The sequence below is a fragment of the Haliotis rubra genome, unplaced genomic scaffold (genome assembly GCF_003918875.1).
Source record: "Haliotis rubra isolate DU_JTF1 unplaced genomic scaffold, ASM391887v1 Scf1, whole genome shotgun sequence".
NCBI classification, from domain to species: Eukaryota; Metazoa; Mollusca; class Gastropoda; order Lepetellida; family Haliotidae; genus Haliotis; species Haliotis rubra.
The window spans coordinates 4,247,317-4,265,000 of NW_025764891.1; the positions used below are offsets into that span (position 1 = coordinate 4,247,317).

At 42.6% G+C, this 17,684-nt stretch overlaps 1 protein-coding gene across 2 annotated transcripts in view; it reads right to left on the reverse strand.

The window, feature by feature from the left end:
• LOC124272950 (inverted formin-2-like) overlaps positions 1–17,684 on the reverse strand; it is a 53,759-nt gene that overhangs the window by 9,406 nt on the left and 26,669 nt on the right. For both annotated transcript variants that reach the window (XM_046708225.1, XM_046708275.1), the window contains exons 3-4: positions 4,817–4,932; positions 868–1,027 (exon numbers count right to left, since the gene is read on the reverse strand). In XM_046708225.1, the coding sequence (XP_046564181.1) occupies positions 868–1,027; positions 4,817–4,932 (276 nt within the window). The remainder of the gene's footprint in view (positions 1–867; positions 1,028–4,816; positions 4,933–17,684) is intronic.

Genomic DNA, 17,684 nt, shown 5'->3' on the forward strand with positions numbered 1-17,684 from the left:
GGGAGATACACATGACCCTGTTATCTCTAGTCATACTCTGTAGCAACCAGCGACTATGAATGGAAATGTAACAACGTTAAAGTTTATTGTAGATGCGACACCGTTACACTTAACCTTGACGTATACTATAGTTTTATCCATAAGGGCACGCATATAAGTCATATTATTTTCTGAATTCTTATATTGTATACGATATATAAACTAAATAAGTATGATTCTACTCTTTACACCGTTTGCGAAGAGGCCTATAGCAATGTGAGGCATTGTCTCAAATAGTTGAAGATGACGTCATCCATTGTTCTTGACGCTCTGACGTTTACATGTAGCTCCGCCCAACAGTGAAATAACGGACTAACATGAACCCCACATTTTAGAGACTTTCTCATTAAAAAACTATGGGTGATATTCAGAAGTTATTGTGACCTGTCAACATTTATCCATGCTCATGCTATCGACCACAGGCCGCCGTGAGGTGTATGTACTGTTGCTGACAATGACATAGATCCGTTGGTTATTCACTAAACGACCCGTGAAGATCCGGGTTAGAATTGATCTTCAGTTACCCATGCTTGTCGTCACAGGCGACTAACGGGATCAGGTGGTCAGGCTCGCTGACTTGGTTGACACATGTCATCGTGTCCCAATTGCGTAGATCGATGCTTATGCTATTGATCACTGGATTGTCTGGTCCTGGCTCCATTATTTACAGACAGTCGCCATATAGCTGGAATATTGCTGAGTGCGGCGTTAGAAAACAAACAAACATATAACGCAACAACATGGATTACACAGCAAGTCAGTCAGTGCGGGTTATGGTCGCTTGGACGATATCATTTTAAGATATCACAATCATGCATATCTGCTTACAGACGAAGTCGTTCCTGATCCTAACTCTGTCCCTGATGTTCTCGTTGGCGACAATGATGGAGTTGATGAGGGCGATGACGCTGATGCGGTAACTTGTCAGGTCTGCTCTCTTCAGCTCGTTAACCAACAAGCTGAACCGGTACGGCAGCTTCTGCCACGCCTGCAACAGCAACGACACGACATTAGATACGATGACATGAATCACGACAACACAGATGTTAGTTATAGTGTATAGTTCGTAATGCAAGTGAGTGTTAGATTGAGTATGGTTTTACGCCGCTTTTAGCAATATTCCAGCAATATCACGGCGGGGGACACTAGAAATAGGCTTCACACCATTTTACCCATGTGGAGAATCGTCCCGGGTCATGGACGTGAAGAATGAAAGCTTTAACCGCTAGGCTACCCCACCAAGTCAAAACATTGACTAGACAACAGTCTCGTTTCCTGCTGACAGGGTTCCGTCCTATTGCGCAACTTAGTACAATAACCAGTCCAGAATTTTGAGACCAATTCATTTAACTGGATAAATATTAATCAGTATTATTGATACATCTAAGCACTTGTACATTGCAACACTACGCCTCCTTATAATCCTTGCAAACATGTCGTGCAGCCTGCTCTGTCGTACAGCGAACACTGACAAACAGAAACCTGGAAATCGTGGACATCTCAAAACGAGGCTCTGCCGCTAGAAACGTTTGGCGGTCTGGTACGGACCTAATATTATATCAATCACATTATGCGTTACAGAACTACACTGAATAAGCACAAAAAACACATAACAGGTGTAACCAGTGAGCCAGATGCACTGTGAATCATTTTACGACCTCATCAAACTGGGGCAGCCTATCACGTCTTAGTTAAGGTCATGCTGCCCACGACTCGCCATAAAATATAGAAATGCGATGTTATTAAAGTTTAAAATTATAATTCATTTGTAAATACCATTTTCTTATGAAACAAGGAATTGGAATTCAGTGTAACCATAGTTGTTTGTGATGTCTATTGTCACTCTCACACGAGAAAATTCGGATCGGCTGAAAAGTAGGTCATTGTGTGAATAGGTTAATGAGACTCATGTTTCGGTTTGGTCAGTTCATGCCTCTGTTGTCGTTTTTCCACCACAACATTCGCATTGGCCAGTAAAGTAATTTACATTCGCATTTACGCAAGTAAATAATGTCGTAGGTGAGTATGGCGCTGACAAACTTAGAAACATAACGAACGAACCGGATTCGAACCCACGATCATAGGTGTCTGTCCAAGGGACACAACTCAGTACAGCAAAGTGTGGCGCCTTAGACGAGTGGGCCACCCGTACCCCTTAAATTATAGTGTTAGTGAGTGGGTTGGGTTTATGCCTTTAGCAATATTCCAGCAACATCACGGCGGGGGACATCAGAAATTGGCTTCACACATTTTACCCATGTGGGGATTCGAACCCGGGTCTTCGTCATGATGAGCGAACGCTTTAACCACTAGGCTGCATTAATGCCCCGATCGCTGGATTGATAGACGCACATCATCGTATTCCAGTTGCGTAGGTTAATGCTCATGATATCAATCACTAGATATTCTGGTCTGGTCCAACCTCGATGATTGGCAGACAGACGTGCAGCTGGAACATTTGTGAGTGCGGCAATAAACAACAACAACAACAACAACAACAAACCAACAAAACTACTGCTATCATCATGTTATCATTGTCCATCATATATGCGTGTTATACCAGAGTATTTCCCCACAAAGCCATGTGTAGGATGCATGTCAACGTGTTGATGAATTGTGTGTTGTAACTAACACCCGGGACATAAAAAAATACAACAAACAGATGGGTCTTTGTTTCCTCTTGGTTACTCATATAAGGCATATAGTCCAGGGCCCCGTTTCACAAAGCTCTCGTAAGCCTAAGATCTCGTAACTTTTCTCGTAGGAATCGTACCACCTATGCTGTAGCATGGACTTACGACAGTCGTAGCGCTACGATAGCTTTGTGAAACGGGGCCCAGGCCCTGTGATGTAGCCAACCAAGCCGGATGCTGGTTTGGATGGGCAATTTATTTTGATATCAAGGAATAAACAAAGCAATGTTGTTTTACTTTCATCTGCAGGAGTGTTTTTGTTTTCTTTCACGGAAATATTTACTCTAGTCGGGAGTCAGTTGGCAGTATGCCATTAATACAGTCACACAACCTCCATGCGTCAGGTCGCGTGATGTGCGAACACCTATATTTGTTTGTTGTTCAACGCCGTATAGCACTATTCCGGTTATAAGAGTGAGTGAGTGAGTTTGTGTGATCAGTTTTACGCCGCTTTTAGCAATATTCCCACAATATCACGGCGGCGGACACCAGAAATGGACCTCACGCTTTGAACCCATGTGGGGAATCGAACCGGGCCTTCGGCGTGACGAGCGAAGGTTGTAACCACTATGCTACCCAATCGTGTACAGAAGTCCATTGTAAGATTCCATTCATAGCATAAGCATGTTTTTATTAATTATTGAAATTGCTACAGCGAGTTCATAACGTGTTGCGTAAGATACGTTTCCCCCCGACTCGTTCGACGCAGTTACGCAATTAACACATGATGAATCCCTAAACCTGTAACCACCACGCCCGAAGTTAGATATAATGTACAGGATATGTGCTGTGGTTAATATATTTCATAAAATGGAGAACCCATCACGCCAGGAAACCAACCTCTGGAAATGTCAGGTGGCTTCCTGTTTCCGGTAAACATAATTATATACCCTATATTACACATCATCTCGTCCTCATAGCCTTGGAATGGAATATACATGACACTGACATGCTATAACTCGGCAATATACATGTTTCTAACCTACCATAGCATTACAATATACACGATATTAACATGGCATCAATATGTTCAATGCTGTCATGCTATAACGTGGGGGATGTGTGAGTATGTGTGTGTGTGTGTGTGTGTGTGCGTGTGCGTGCGCCTATGGGTTAAAGCGCTCGGTATCACCCCGAAGACCCGGGTCCGATTCCCCACATAGGTACAATGTGTGAAGCCAATTTCTGGAGTCCCCGACCCTGATATTGCTGGAATATTGCTAAAAGCGGCGTAAAACCCTACTCACTCACTCACTATAACGTAGCCTGTTACAGATGTTGCATGAGTGAATGTTGTAAGACTCAACATTGGTAACGTGACTAGGTTAAGTGAACGGATTCAGTTTCTAGCGGGATACATTATTTCGTTTGAAATAGATTAAGTTTTAAAAGAAGAATCCTCACCTGCGAGTTTGTCATCATCTTCCTAAGTTTCACAATACGTGATATAACGAAGGGTTGTTATTTAGTCAGTGACAGTATTATTATAGTCGCACACAGGTGTATCGTACTCGCTGCAAGTTTACAGTTTGGTGGAACTATTTAACAAAGACAGGGTGCGGTGCAGGTAAACAAACCAGATGAACGCTGCGTGTTTGATGGCGTGTGTTGAAATATATCTTAGAGCCAGATAAACCCACTGCCAACCAACAAAGCTGATACCACATTGAATGGGGTTAGGAGCTAACCATTATAATATTCTTTTTTCTTTTACATTTTAATGCTTGATCTTATATTTTAGATTCTTTTAAAATTGGTGGTGCTCTTTCCGTGTAAATGGTATATATTGCATTATAATTTTAATATTTAAGCTGGAAACTGTTTGTCAACAAACATTCTGACGAGTAGAGGATGGGGGTTGGGGATGGGGGAAGAGCACCGGGTCTTAGAGGCGGTCTGTTTTATTTATGGGTAGTTGGGCTGGTGTTACATTTGCTGGCGGTGGTGTTATGGTGTGCTGTTGGCGATGGCGTGGAGGTTGGGGCATATTGCTAAACACATGTGCCTACATTATTCACGGGATTTGTTGAAAGGCATCGATCTAGTGACTATCGATCACCCACAAGTTTTACTGATTACCATACCTTGTATCTCTCGAGGGCGTCCAGAGTCAGGTCGTAGCCATCCCTCGAGTACACACACAGCGCCGACAGCAGTTCGAAGATCTGCAGCTTCACCATCACGTTGTTCGTCTCTAGAGCTGGGGAGAGGAGGAAACAGACATCAGTTTTAACAACATCACAGTCCAGTATATTAATGCAGGAATTGTTCCACTCACTGGTCTGGACGTGAATTGTAAAGGGTATCCAGTATTTTCACTGTCAGCGTCGTTTGTTAGCTGTTAGTTGTTTTTGGCAATGGAGTCTTCTAACATTCACTATGGTGTATGGACCCGTAAAGATCCGGGTAAACATGGTCTTTAGCAACCCATGCTTGTCGTCACAGGCAGAAGGTTAGATGATGCATGTCATCGTATTCCAATTGTGTAGAGGGGCGGTGGGGTAGCCTAATGGTTAAAGCGTCGGCTCGTATCGCTGACGACCCAGGTTCGAATCCCCACATGGGCACAATGTGTGAAGCCCATTTATGGTGTCCCCCGCCGTGATATTGCTGGAATATTGCTAAAAGCGGCGTAAAACCCAACTCACTCACTCACTCCAATTGTGTAGATCAATGCTCATAATGTCAATCACTGGATTGTATGGTCAAGACCCGACTATGTACAGACACGATCACATAGCTGGAAGGAAGCTGCGTTCGGTGTTAAGCAAACAAACAAACAGACAAGCAAACTATAATGAATGAGGCAGTTTGGTTGAGCGTCGCATTGAACAGTATTCCATATGCTGAAGCATAGACCCGTGAAGATCCGGGTTAAAATTGATCTTCAGTAGCCCATGTTTGTCGTAAGAGGCGACTCACGGGATCGGGTGGTCAGACTCGCTGACTTGATTGACACATGTCATCGCTTCCCAATTGCGCAGATCGATGGTCATGCTGTTGATCACTGGATTGTCTGGTCCAGACTCGATTCCAGTCAAGTGTGCAAATAACATCTCCATATTCCCTTTTTCTTATTCTCCCTACCGACCTAATATTTATTTTTTAAACCCGTAAACCAAGTAATTAAAAAAGGCTTTACTGTTGTTGGTTGGTTTGTTGCTGAACGCCGCACTCAGCAATATTCCAGTTATATCACGGCGTTAGCTAAATGTGGAAGGAATGTGATGCACGTAGTAGGCATTTAGCATTTTTGTGTAACCCTCCAGCATGGTCATGGTGGTGACAAACAGAGGAACATAACAGGGCCGAACTAGGATTCGAACCCACGATCAAGAGTTTCCGGTCGACTCAAGGGACGCAACCCTGTTGTCGATTTGCGGCGCCTTGCTCGACTGGGCCATTCGTGTTTGTGTGTTACTGTGACAGTAAAGTGACGAAGGTCTAGTGTGACTCATGCTGCGAATTGTTCGTAGTGTAGCTACAATAATGTGTGCAGGAGCCAAATATGTCTACCACAAACGCGCATTTCATGCGAGAGTAGATTCACTCGCGGTCATGTAGATTGGTGCCGCATTGTGAGATACATCATCTCATACCAATCGTGTGTTGCAAATGACGCTAGTAGTCTCAGGTGCTGACAAAGATGTGACACCTAATTCTAAAAATACTCTGTACGAAAACATACTCTTTTCTCTTCCCTGTTATAAACAACTCTCATATTACCAAAAACCAGGAGTTACTAGCAACAGTTTTTCTTACTGTATGGTTTATACAATATCTGGTAGACTAAAATACATCCCGGCTATCTGTTACCATGAATACCTTGTACCCAGAAGCGTCATATGTCACCTCAGAAGTGACGTCATTTTCTCCATCTCGCCAGGTGTTCTCTGTAGTAGCTGACAGAGGTCGTGGGAAATATTTTTATTGAATTTGGCATGGATGTTTTTTGCATCCTGTGAATTAAATGGGGCTCAAATCGAAGGCTACAAATAAGTGGGTATATGCTATAGATAGACAGGATATATGCTACAGATAGACGAGATGTATGCTACAGATAGACGGGATATATGCTACATATAGACGTGATATATGGTACATATAGACGAGATGTATGCTACAGATAGACGGGATATATGCTACATATAGATGGGATATATGCTACATATAGACAGGATGAATGTTACAGACAGACGTGATATATGCTACAGTTGAGGGGATGTATGTTACAGATAGACGTGATATGTTACAGATATGCTACAAATGGAGAGGACAAACTCTCTTGTAGAAAATTCCGCCATTATATATCTTCGTGCATAAATGTACTTTATGGCCATTATGTTCCATAATTTAATATAGAGTACCACTTTCAATATCGACTAGAGATAAACCTGTTTCTTTTTTCAGTGCAGACCCATAATGCCTCCAGATGTAACAGCGCAAAGTTGGATGAGAAACCAAATGTGTAACATATCACGATATTGCCATGGAAGTGTTTTAGGAATGATACTAAAAGAACACACGACAGACGCCTACAGGGTTTGTACCTTTCACAGACATTGCGAAATGTTAGTGCTGACAACGCATTTACATAATTATATAGCTGTTTCAAACTTATACAAGACAAATTGTATGGATAACAACTTCTTTCTTTCTTTTTTATCACGACGTTTCTGGGCTAGTTATTGCCCCTTTTTCAGGTGGATGATCACTTCATCATCATCATCATCATCATCATCATCATCCACGTGAAGAAGGGACAAGAACTAGCCCAGAAACGTCGTGATAAACAAATAAAGAAATTGTTTACCACATTTGTCTTGTATCACTACACCAACTTCTAAACGCCTTTGAAGAAATTTATTAGCTTATAGTTTCAATCTTGTATATGAAAAAATATGTTTGACATAATGGCAAACTATTTAAACTATTAAGACACGTATTGTAAAGATAACATATGTCCATTTCGTGAGTACGACAGGAACCTTTAAGCAGGTAGAGTTACGACTGTCGTAAGCCTGTGTTAAAGGAAGGGAGTTGCAATCATCGTAGCGCTAAGATCGCTTTGAGGAACAGGGCCTAGATTACTGAGAATACCTGTATATCTTAATTCTTAGTTTACGTCCTCAAGAGAATTCATACTGGTGTCCAATGCATGGATTACGAGTACCACTACCAAGAACTAGTAGATCTCATGAATAGTTCCGTCCAAGAAGCATTCGAGTAATGAATAATGAATGCCGATCAAACAACTCATGAAAGGATAATGTATTTGAATAAATTGTTGTATAGTTTGAATTTACTTTTTGAGTTTAAAGGTTTTCACATGACATATTGGTTAAGTTACTTTAGAATATAAATGACCAACATGTAAATTGTTTCATAGTTCGGTATGACGATCCAGTGATCAACATCATGAGCCTCGATCTACACTATTGGGATACGATGACACGTGTCAACCAAGTCAGCGAGCCTGACCACCCGATCCCGTTAGTCGCTTCTTACGACAAGCATGGGTTGCTGAAACTAATTTTAACCCGGATCTTCACGGGTCGGCACTAAAACAGTTGTAGTCTTGGGCATAATAGCCCACTAAGATGCCATGTGGCAGTTTAACAGGGATACCCCACTCAGACACGAAACACCGCTTCCGAGCCCACAAGTACAATCTTTTAACGCCATTGCATGACGCGGCCGGGGATCGAACTATCGACCATTCCGTCTCAGGACAGACACTCAATCCACTACACCAAGGAGGCGTTCTGTAACGCATGGTATTGACAATAGGTTCCGATATTGATCGCCCTTCACTATATAACATTCAGTATTGAGGCGTAACTGACGCCTGAACAGCTACCTACATGTAATCCAATAAACCATTATGTTCATGCCAAGACACCATTGGGGACATGGGCTCCGAAACGTAATCTATAGTAACGTGCAACGTTGGACACGCTGTTGACGACGCTGGTTTAGTTACAATGTTCTTGAGAGATACAGGCATGAGCAAATAGATATATTGATATGAAACGCTTGTGCCACCAAGAGGTTTTCATAAATGGCTTCCCAAGATTAAGGACGTGATCGTCATAGTAAATATACTCATGGAAAGAAATAAGGGAACACATGAAAGCATAAGTGTTCCTATATTCTTTTCCAGGTTTCTTCGCATGCTTTGTATTGCACTGTGGGTGAAAAGCCGGAAAAGCATAAAGGAACACATGTCCTTTCATGTGTTCCTTTATTTGTTTCCATGAGTATATATAACAATAAAAATGTATAATTTATCCGTTTTCAGCTAGATATTAGAAAAACGACTTTGACCTTTAACTTTGGTATAGGTTTGAGTGATTTAGGCGTTTCATGTCTATGAATTGAACGAATTTCAATATTTTGATTTAGTATTGGTGGATGTCTCTAGGCGTGTTCAGCGACCCATAATATCCCAAACATGCTTCGTGGGACTGAATTCTAGATTCCTGGGGTGCCCTGGTAGAGAAATCACCGACTCGTGACAGAGAAATCACCAACTGTGAGTGCACGATGTAGCCTTGTGTTGTCGTCCATGAAAGTAAGCCTTGTGTTCAGAGGATGGCCATCGAAATGTGGTACAACAACCCCGTCTAGGATGTCAGTGATGTACCGTTGTCTATTCAGATTTTGCTTGATCGTCACAATGTCAAGTTTACAGTCCAGTGAGAGGCACTCCGGATCCCCACACCATCATTGATCCCCGCCAAACGGTACTTGCTCCAAGATACTCCATTATGCGTATGCAGTGTTTCTGCGGCACACGAACATGGATATCAGTCATGAACAAAAGAAGTCGACTCGTCCGACCAGTGGACTCATCCACATGGCCTCAAGTTCCAGTGACGCCGAGCTGTGCTGCTTTGTGCTCTAGGGATAACAACAGATCTGCACCCGGCTGATTTTGGGCAATGTCGGACCGTTCTGATGGACAGACGACGATATGCAAGCCGCTTTGTGTTAACACTCCACTTGACAAAAACGGATGAAGTTTTGTGATTCTGTATCGTCCCAAGGAGTTGTGACTTGTGGTCGTCACGAACGCTCCTTGATGTCATTGGTTTGCTGAGGTTTTCTAGACATCGGCTGGTAGTCGCTGGACAACTAACATCTCTTGCAATAACCCTCAATGACAATAACATGCCAGCTTTGAGGTGTTGTCCGTTGATGAGGTCCCATATTTGCTTATCAACAAAGAAATAAATTTTCCAAGTTATCGAGCAGTAAGAGCTGTTCACTGAAACTTGATATTTACTTAATAACGGCCACACGTAATGCACGTGATGCTCGCCTTTGATTGTAGCACGGGCATGTCTAGAATAGATGTATGGTGCTTCCGAAGGGCCAAAATAACCATACATACAAACAAACATAACTATGATCTGAATATAAACCAGCGGGCAAAAGAAAGTATAGGTTTTTCAAATTCTTATGAAGTGAGCGTTTTTGAGAAAACCAAATGTGAGTGCATGGTTATAGACATGACTGCATACGTTCCAAAAGTATTGTAAATACTAAGTATCACAGAAACGCCTCTTGTGGTGCTGGAGGTCTAAAACGCGGAAAAAGTGTGACTCGTGGTTAAGTTCAATTCCATGAAATGCACGTGCAGAAATGTGGTTTAAATGGGGTTGCCGAAGGCTGCAGTATCACAGCAAGTGAAAACACACAACAGGAATGCCACGATTGACCCACGAAGTAAAGAGAGAGAGCCATTGGAATGGCCGAAATGGGAGCTACCCAAGCTCATATTGCCCGAACGTTCCGCTGCACACCATTGACAGTGTCCAGGCTTTTAAAACGGTACAGGCACACTGGTCGGACCCAAGACAGACCCCGGAGTGGAAGACCACGTGTCACAAAGCCGCAAGAAGACCGCTACATCCGGACGATTCACCTGCGCAACCGTTTTGTGACGTTTTGAAACGGCACTGGGTCATGGTATCAGTCGACGTACAGTGTCGAGAAGATTGCGTGCAGCAGGAATTCCGGCATACCGGCCCTTCCGTGGCATGGCCTTGACCCCTCAACATCGGCGTAATCGACTGCAGTGGGCACGACAAGTTTACAGGTGGCAAGTACGGAATTGGCGACGAGTCCTATTCACAGACGAAAGCCGCTTCAGCCTGTACCGGAATGATGGCAGTCAGCGTGTGTACCAACGTCGTGGTGAACGTTTAGCACGTCCATGCATCCAAGAAGTTCATCCTTACGGTGGTGGTGGTGTGATGGTATGAGGCGGTATCTGTGGTGACGTAAAAACTCCACTGGTGCTGATAAATGGACATCTGTATGCACATCAGTACATTCAACAAGTTCTGCAGCCAGTTGTCTTGCCTTTCTTGCAAACTCAGCCACAGGGTGTCATATTCCAGCATGATAACGCGAGGCCCCACACGGCGAGAGCAACAATCAACGTCTTGCAGCAAAACAACGTTCATGTTCTGCCGTGGCCTGCCTGTTCTCCGGATATGAATCCCATTGAACACTTATGGGATCACTTGAACAGGCAAATCAGGCGCCGCATACCCATTCCACATGATCGTCAAGAACTGGGACGTGCGCTCAGAGAGGAATGGAACCGCATACCTGCTGACGTCATTTGACGTTTGACCACGTCGATGAGGAGACGTGTCCGGGCCTGTATTGACGTGGCAGGAGGTCACACGCGTTATTAACAATGGTAAAGCTTCATGGTCGTGTACAGTGTTACCAACAGTGACTATAGAGTAAAAATGGATTCATCAAATTCTGCCCCCGGTATGTTTCATTCAAAGTTATGACTGATGTTGAAACAATCCAATGGTGTTTCTTTGTGTTGATTATTGTCTTTTGATGACTGGATAAAATCACCTTCACTTCACCAAGATATCGTCTTTCGTTTGTCTTTTAGTGATACTGAAAGAGGACCTATACTTCCTTTTGCCCGCTACTTTATATGGCTATAGGGGTAAAAATCATAGGTGTTGCGATACTTTTTTCCATGTGTATACATGTGTATTCAACAGCCAGTGAGACATTTTTGATATTGTCTCTGCGTATAGCCAACCCTCAGTGCACCGTCTGGCCAAGATAACCATCTGTCGTACAGATACCTGCAGGCCCAACGTGCACGCCGTGCTAATGCCCTGTTGTCTAACCCTGGGGCAAGGCAGGGGGGTTCAGTGATAAAGGCAATCCCTTGAGATAATGCAGGTAGATGTATGCCACTCATCGACTCGAGAGAGGGAACAAGAGGTATTAATACGGGCCACTTACACCGCTCTTTCAGCCAATAAGTGTTACATATATGGGCAACGTATACAGCTCTGGGCCCCGATCCACAAACCGTTCGTAACGTTACGACCCGTCGTAACTCTATAAGTTATCATTGGCTTACGAATGTCGCAGCGCTACGAACGCTTTACGGATCGGGAAACAAAGTTAAGTTTGCTCTCAAATTTGAAACAGCTGAGTTTGTAACTTAGTTTCTGAAAAAGTATAAATAAACACCGAAAAAACCTCATCTATCTTTTTGAGTTTATTTCGGAAAATGCATTTTATCGAGTCTTCTCAAATTTGCGTAAAACTCAGACTTACGTTTGTTTGGAGAAATGGGAGTCTGGTCAGCTGACACGTGCTACAGACACGGGCCACGTCTACTGACAATTATTATAGTCTGGGTTTTCAGCTACAACCGTCACCAAGTGTTTCATCCTTCATGGGATAAAATAAGCACAACAGAGCATTGTCGAAAACTCTTGAATATTTATGACAGTTTAACACCTCTTCGAATGAATGAATAACTGCCCAGTCACCGCCATGTTTAACTTAACACCACGGAGGCCGGTGTGTCGGTGATGCATGGACACGGGCGGCTGGTGGCGTTTGATGACTCTGACTCATGAAACCTCATCGTAGAGATCGAAATGTTTACAAAATATTGGAAGGGGTGGTGTGTGTGTGTGCGAGTGTGCGTACACGCGTGTTCGTATAGATATGGCGTTGGGCATTTAGTGGGAGCAAATGAGTGCGTGAATGAGTCAATGTGTTTTTACGCCGTTTTGTATACTGTTCCAGCAATATCACGATCACAGACATCAGATATGGGCCTCACATATCGTTCTCTGCATGGGGAATTAAACCTGGGTCTTCGGCGCGACCAGCGGACGCGTTAACCAGTAGGCTACCCCACTGCCCCCATGCAGTAATAAACCCCACCAGGAGTACTTTGTGTGTGTGTGTGTGTGTGTTTGTGTGTGTGTGCGTGCGTGCGTGCGTGCGTGTCACATGCAGGGTTAGGCAGGTATGTGCATTACTAATTATTGTAAACTATTCCACACTGCTATAACATCAACTCACGAACTGTTTCGTGTGACAGATTATCTCTCCAGGGTACCGTTCCGAGGATTGGGTGAGTTTATGGTTTGTTTTGCCTAGATAAAGTCAAATCAATAAGTCTCATGCTTTAACATTATATTAATTACACCAAGAACACTGGGGTTGTCCTTGGACTTTCCAAACACTTTTACGACAAAAACATTCTTTTCAGAACATAAGGCATGTCTAGAAAACGGGCAACATGTTTTTTCATGCAACTTCAGCACACTTTACGTATGTCCAGAAATTTTAGGAACAAATATATAATTTATAAAAGAGTGTGCTTAGATAACAAAGAATAAGCACAGTGTGGCATAGTAGTAACACTGTTTGTTTTATGAAATAGGTCACAGTTCCGTGTACGAAAGTTCAAAAACACACAGACTATTCAGGTCATAACGCAACTCTGTTTGAGAGCGGAATCCCATATTCCAGGAATTAGCACATTAATTGGATAAATAACCAATCGTAAGTCTTCTTAGTTTGGAGTGAGGTTGCCTTCATAAATCCCCTTTGAAGTTTCCCTGGAACTCCTGTGATGTTAAGTGAAGCTTTGATTTGATTGGTGAAAGTGTCATTAAGTTGTCAGTAAAACCGGAAGTAATCCACATCTCTAACTACGCAATTGCAATGTCCAATAAACGGGAACTACAGGAGGAAGGTGCAGATTTGATGCAGTACGAAGTAACCGATTCGTCATTCAAATACACCTGGTGCTAATTATCAGAGCTATTCCCAAACCGTTTCCTTGCTTTTTAACTCATTACACTCCGATGCGATATGTCTCTGTGTCTGAAGATGTATAATGTGGGGTGCCGTTGTACAAAACAACCCTAGCGTAGGTCGTATGTCTATGTTGAGGTATTGTCGATTATGTCGAAACCTAAAACTGGGTTCTGAAACTTCGAAACCATCTCCGAGAGGCAGGTTTCGCAGTTTCTGTTTCGCGTTCTCTCACAACAAACATGGCGGAAACGAAGTTCAGCTGATCTTGGTGGCAAAATAGAGCAGCAGTTTCTGTAACCAAAATAAGGATGAAAATCAACTGAGAACTAGGAAAATATTATATAAATCCCCAGTCTATTGAACATGACTATTTTATGTAACTTGTAGCTTAAAATCACTATTTACCTGCAAAAGCATCTCATTTCTAATTCCCTGATAAAATGACAAAAAATATTATCCACGGCAATGCTGTCATCCAATTTGTTCCACATATATAGTAGCTGAGACAATTGTTTTATCCATTTTGAAACCGGATGGTGAAACCATCCACTCGTTTATAAAACCAGAAACAAGTTTCACTTTGAAACCATATATCCGAAAATAGACACTCGTTTATAACAGGAGAAACCAGTTTCACAAACCAAAACCAGTGTTGCACTAATCGAACAGGCCCTCAGTAACGCTCATCTTAGGGTTAATATCACCCTGTACAACAGCATCCTGGCCCCAGTTGCAAAAAGTGATCTTAACAGTACGATAAACGCATCCCCCATGTTAAGCATAGGCTTACTGTGGCTGTAGGGCTAAGATCGCTTTGTGGAACGGGGCCCGGGTTTCTAGGTGAGTGAGTGAGTTTAGTTTTAAGTCGCCTTAAGCAATACTTAAGCAATATCACGGCGGGGGACACCAGAAACGGGCTTCACCGATTGTACCCATGTGGGGAATCAACCCGGCCGGGTCTTCGGCGTGATGAGCGAAAGCTTTAACCACTAGGCTACCCCACAGTCCTTCTTGATCGGTAATATTACATCACTTTTCTTGTTGTTAAAACCGAGACATATAACCTAGATCAAGGAGGAGTTGATCCATACTTACACAAGGAACACCTTTGGGCATTTGCTCCGTGCCTATACATTATGTTAAAAATATCACCACCGTCATGGCTTTGCAAACTCGAACGATTATCGTCACAGCCGGGATTCTTTATACGATTGCTGACAGGCAAGAGTACGTGACCCGTTGTTCTTCCATTCTTGCATCTCACAAACATGACCAGATGTAATAGTCAATTTCCATTTCGCTTTCCACCTTCCCATTATGTCGACCAATATTCCAACAGCTCCAGTATTAGGTGTCTACATTTCATAGCTTCTGAGGCATCACCAAGCACGTTCTTTCTGGAATTCTGATACATTCGTGCTCTAAAGACATATGATCAGGGTTACACTCAAGGCTTTAGCAAAGCTCTCAAAATGTTTATGGTAGATATGTGATTCATAACCACATACATGTACTTAGAATGAAGTTTGAATCGTGCAATGGACTTTTAGCAAATATTTCAGGTGGTTATCAAAATAATTTTGTCGCCTTAATTGAACAGTTATTACATAGAGGATATATACATAAAAATTATAATCGCAATCACGTTAGTCTTACTTCAGTCAATCGCCTTAATCTGCTCTCTGAACGGTGGGGTAGCCTAGTGGTTAAAGCGTTTGCTAGTTATCCTGAAGTCCCTGGTTCGATTCCACTCATCATGTTTATAATATGTGAAATCCATTTCTGATGTCCCGACCATATTCGCATACCCTGGGAGACTGCTCTTTACAAAGAACTACATACAAAGGTTGCCTTTAAGGAAACTGGTACTTCTAACAGTTTCAATGAAAATGTTTCAGGACATTTTCAGAGTCGTTTATGTGTGAAAATCCAACTTAAACAATAGACAGCATTATAGTCATCACACGGTATAAGATAATTATTGGCACCTGAAACTACAGGCTAATGTTTACTCTCTGAATATATATGATTGTTTAATTCCATTTAAAGGGACCCCAGTAGTTTTACCTCAAGGCTGTACTGAATGCTGAGTCCATGGATGTATAGTAAGTCTATCCTTCGAGAGAGTCAAGTCTATATATGCGGACTGTACATCTAAGGACCCCAGTTTGATATTCATTTTTTTAAAATAGAAATTGTCATTTAAAACTATTAATTTTTACCTTAGAGACTTGTGCAAGTCTATAGCCCCAGTGAAATGCGATTTTCAGAATACTTAACCTGAGGAAAATCTTGACTTGCTTCATTTAAGGCTTTAGAAAGGGCAGGGGGGAATGTAGTCTGTCGTACAGACCTTGAACATTATTTTCCCCACTGCCAAGCCCTCTCTGCAGTGCTAAAGCTCTAAATAAAGCAAGTCTAGATTCCCTCAGGTTCAGGAATCTGAATCTCTGGTCTCCCTAGGGCTCCTTTTCAATATAAATGGGCTTGTTTGTTACTATCAAAATTATATATATTCAGAGACTAGTTGTTAGTCTAGGGGGAATGGACAATAATCTGGTCCAGGGACAGAGAGACAGGCAGCTGAAACTAGTTCCAGTTACTTCGGAGACGACCAGCCGTGAACTCTCAAATTAGCATACATCCTGTCAGCTCTGTTGTTACTCTCTTTAACGGAGCATCTGTTGAATGCATACAAATAACGACAAGAGAAGGTTAACTAAAGGCCAAACGCCGACACGCAGAGTGGTGAAAGTTTACGTCGAGTTCATAGGTAATAGGCACAACGGGGAATTTGCCAATTCCATACACCCGATTTCTGCCGAGATAAGCCGAATGAAGATACGGAAAGTGGGGAGGTTTGGTTATCTCGAATGAGCTGGGTTCGGTAAATCCATTTATCTTTGGTCGTGATTAACAGGCTCGCGACACACATATAGGTGTTCTTTCTGGTTTCGTTGAAGCATGAACCGATAACCGTCTACACGTTATTAAGATTTATGAGTGAGAATCTAATCATTTATCTTTGGTCGTGATTAACAGGGGACACCAGAAATGGGTTTCTGCTTTCGTTGAAGAGTGAACCGATTGTACCCATGTGGGGAATCGACCCCGGGTCTACAGTGAGACTACCAAATACTTGTCACCACGAGGCTACCCACAGCCCCTCAATGGAACTGAGCACAACTCCTGTTGTGTCGACCTTATAGTTGTCTCGAAGGAAAGCTGAATTCCTGCCTATTTATTATTTAGTCATCGACCCGTGAAGGTCCGGGTAAGAATCTCCAGCAACCCATACTTGTAGTAAGAGGCGACAAACAGGATCGGGTGGTCAGGCTCGCTGACTTGGTTGACACATGTCATCGGTTCCCAATTGCGCAGATCGATGCTCATGCTGTTGATCACTGGACTGTATATGGTCCAGACTCGATTATTTACAGACCACCGCCATATAGCTGGAATATTGCTGAGTGCGGCGTAAAACTAAACTCACTCACTTATTTAGTCATCACTTAGCAGTTGTACTGAACCTCGGATATGTCGAAGTATGTATGTACCTTTAACTTCGACACAATAGTGATTGACTGTACCACGCACCTGCGATACAGGTAAACGTAGCAACTTATCTCTTTTCTCAAGTTTCTAACTGAATATAGTTAAATATAAGCATAATGAAATGAAAGAAAAATATCCAGACGTAACGGGCCCACGCTCCTGGATCTGTGTACGAGCTGACACTCTACATATATCATATCACAATAACATGTTGACGTCTTGACAAAAACCTATACTGGTTCAGATTCACATCAATACCAGCGTCACAGTGTCATGTTA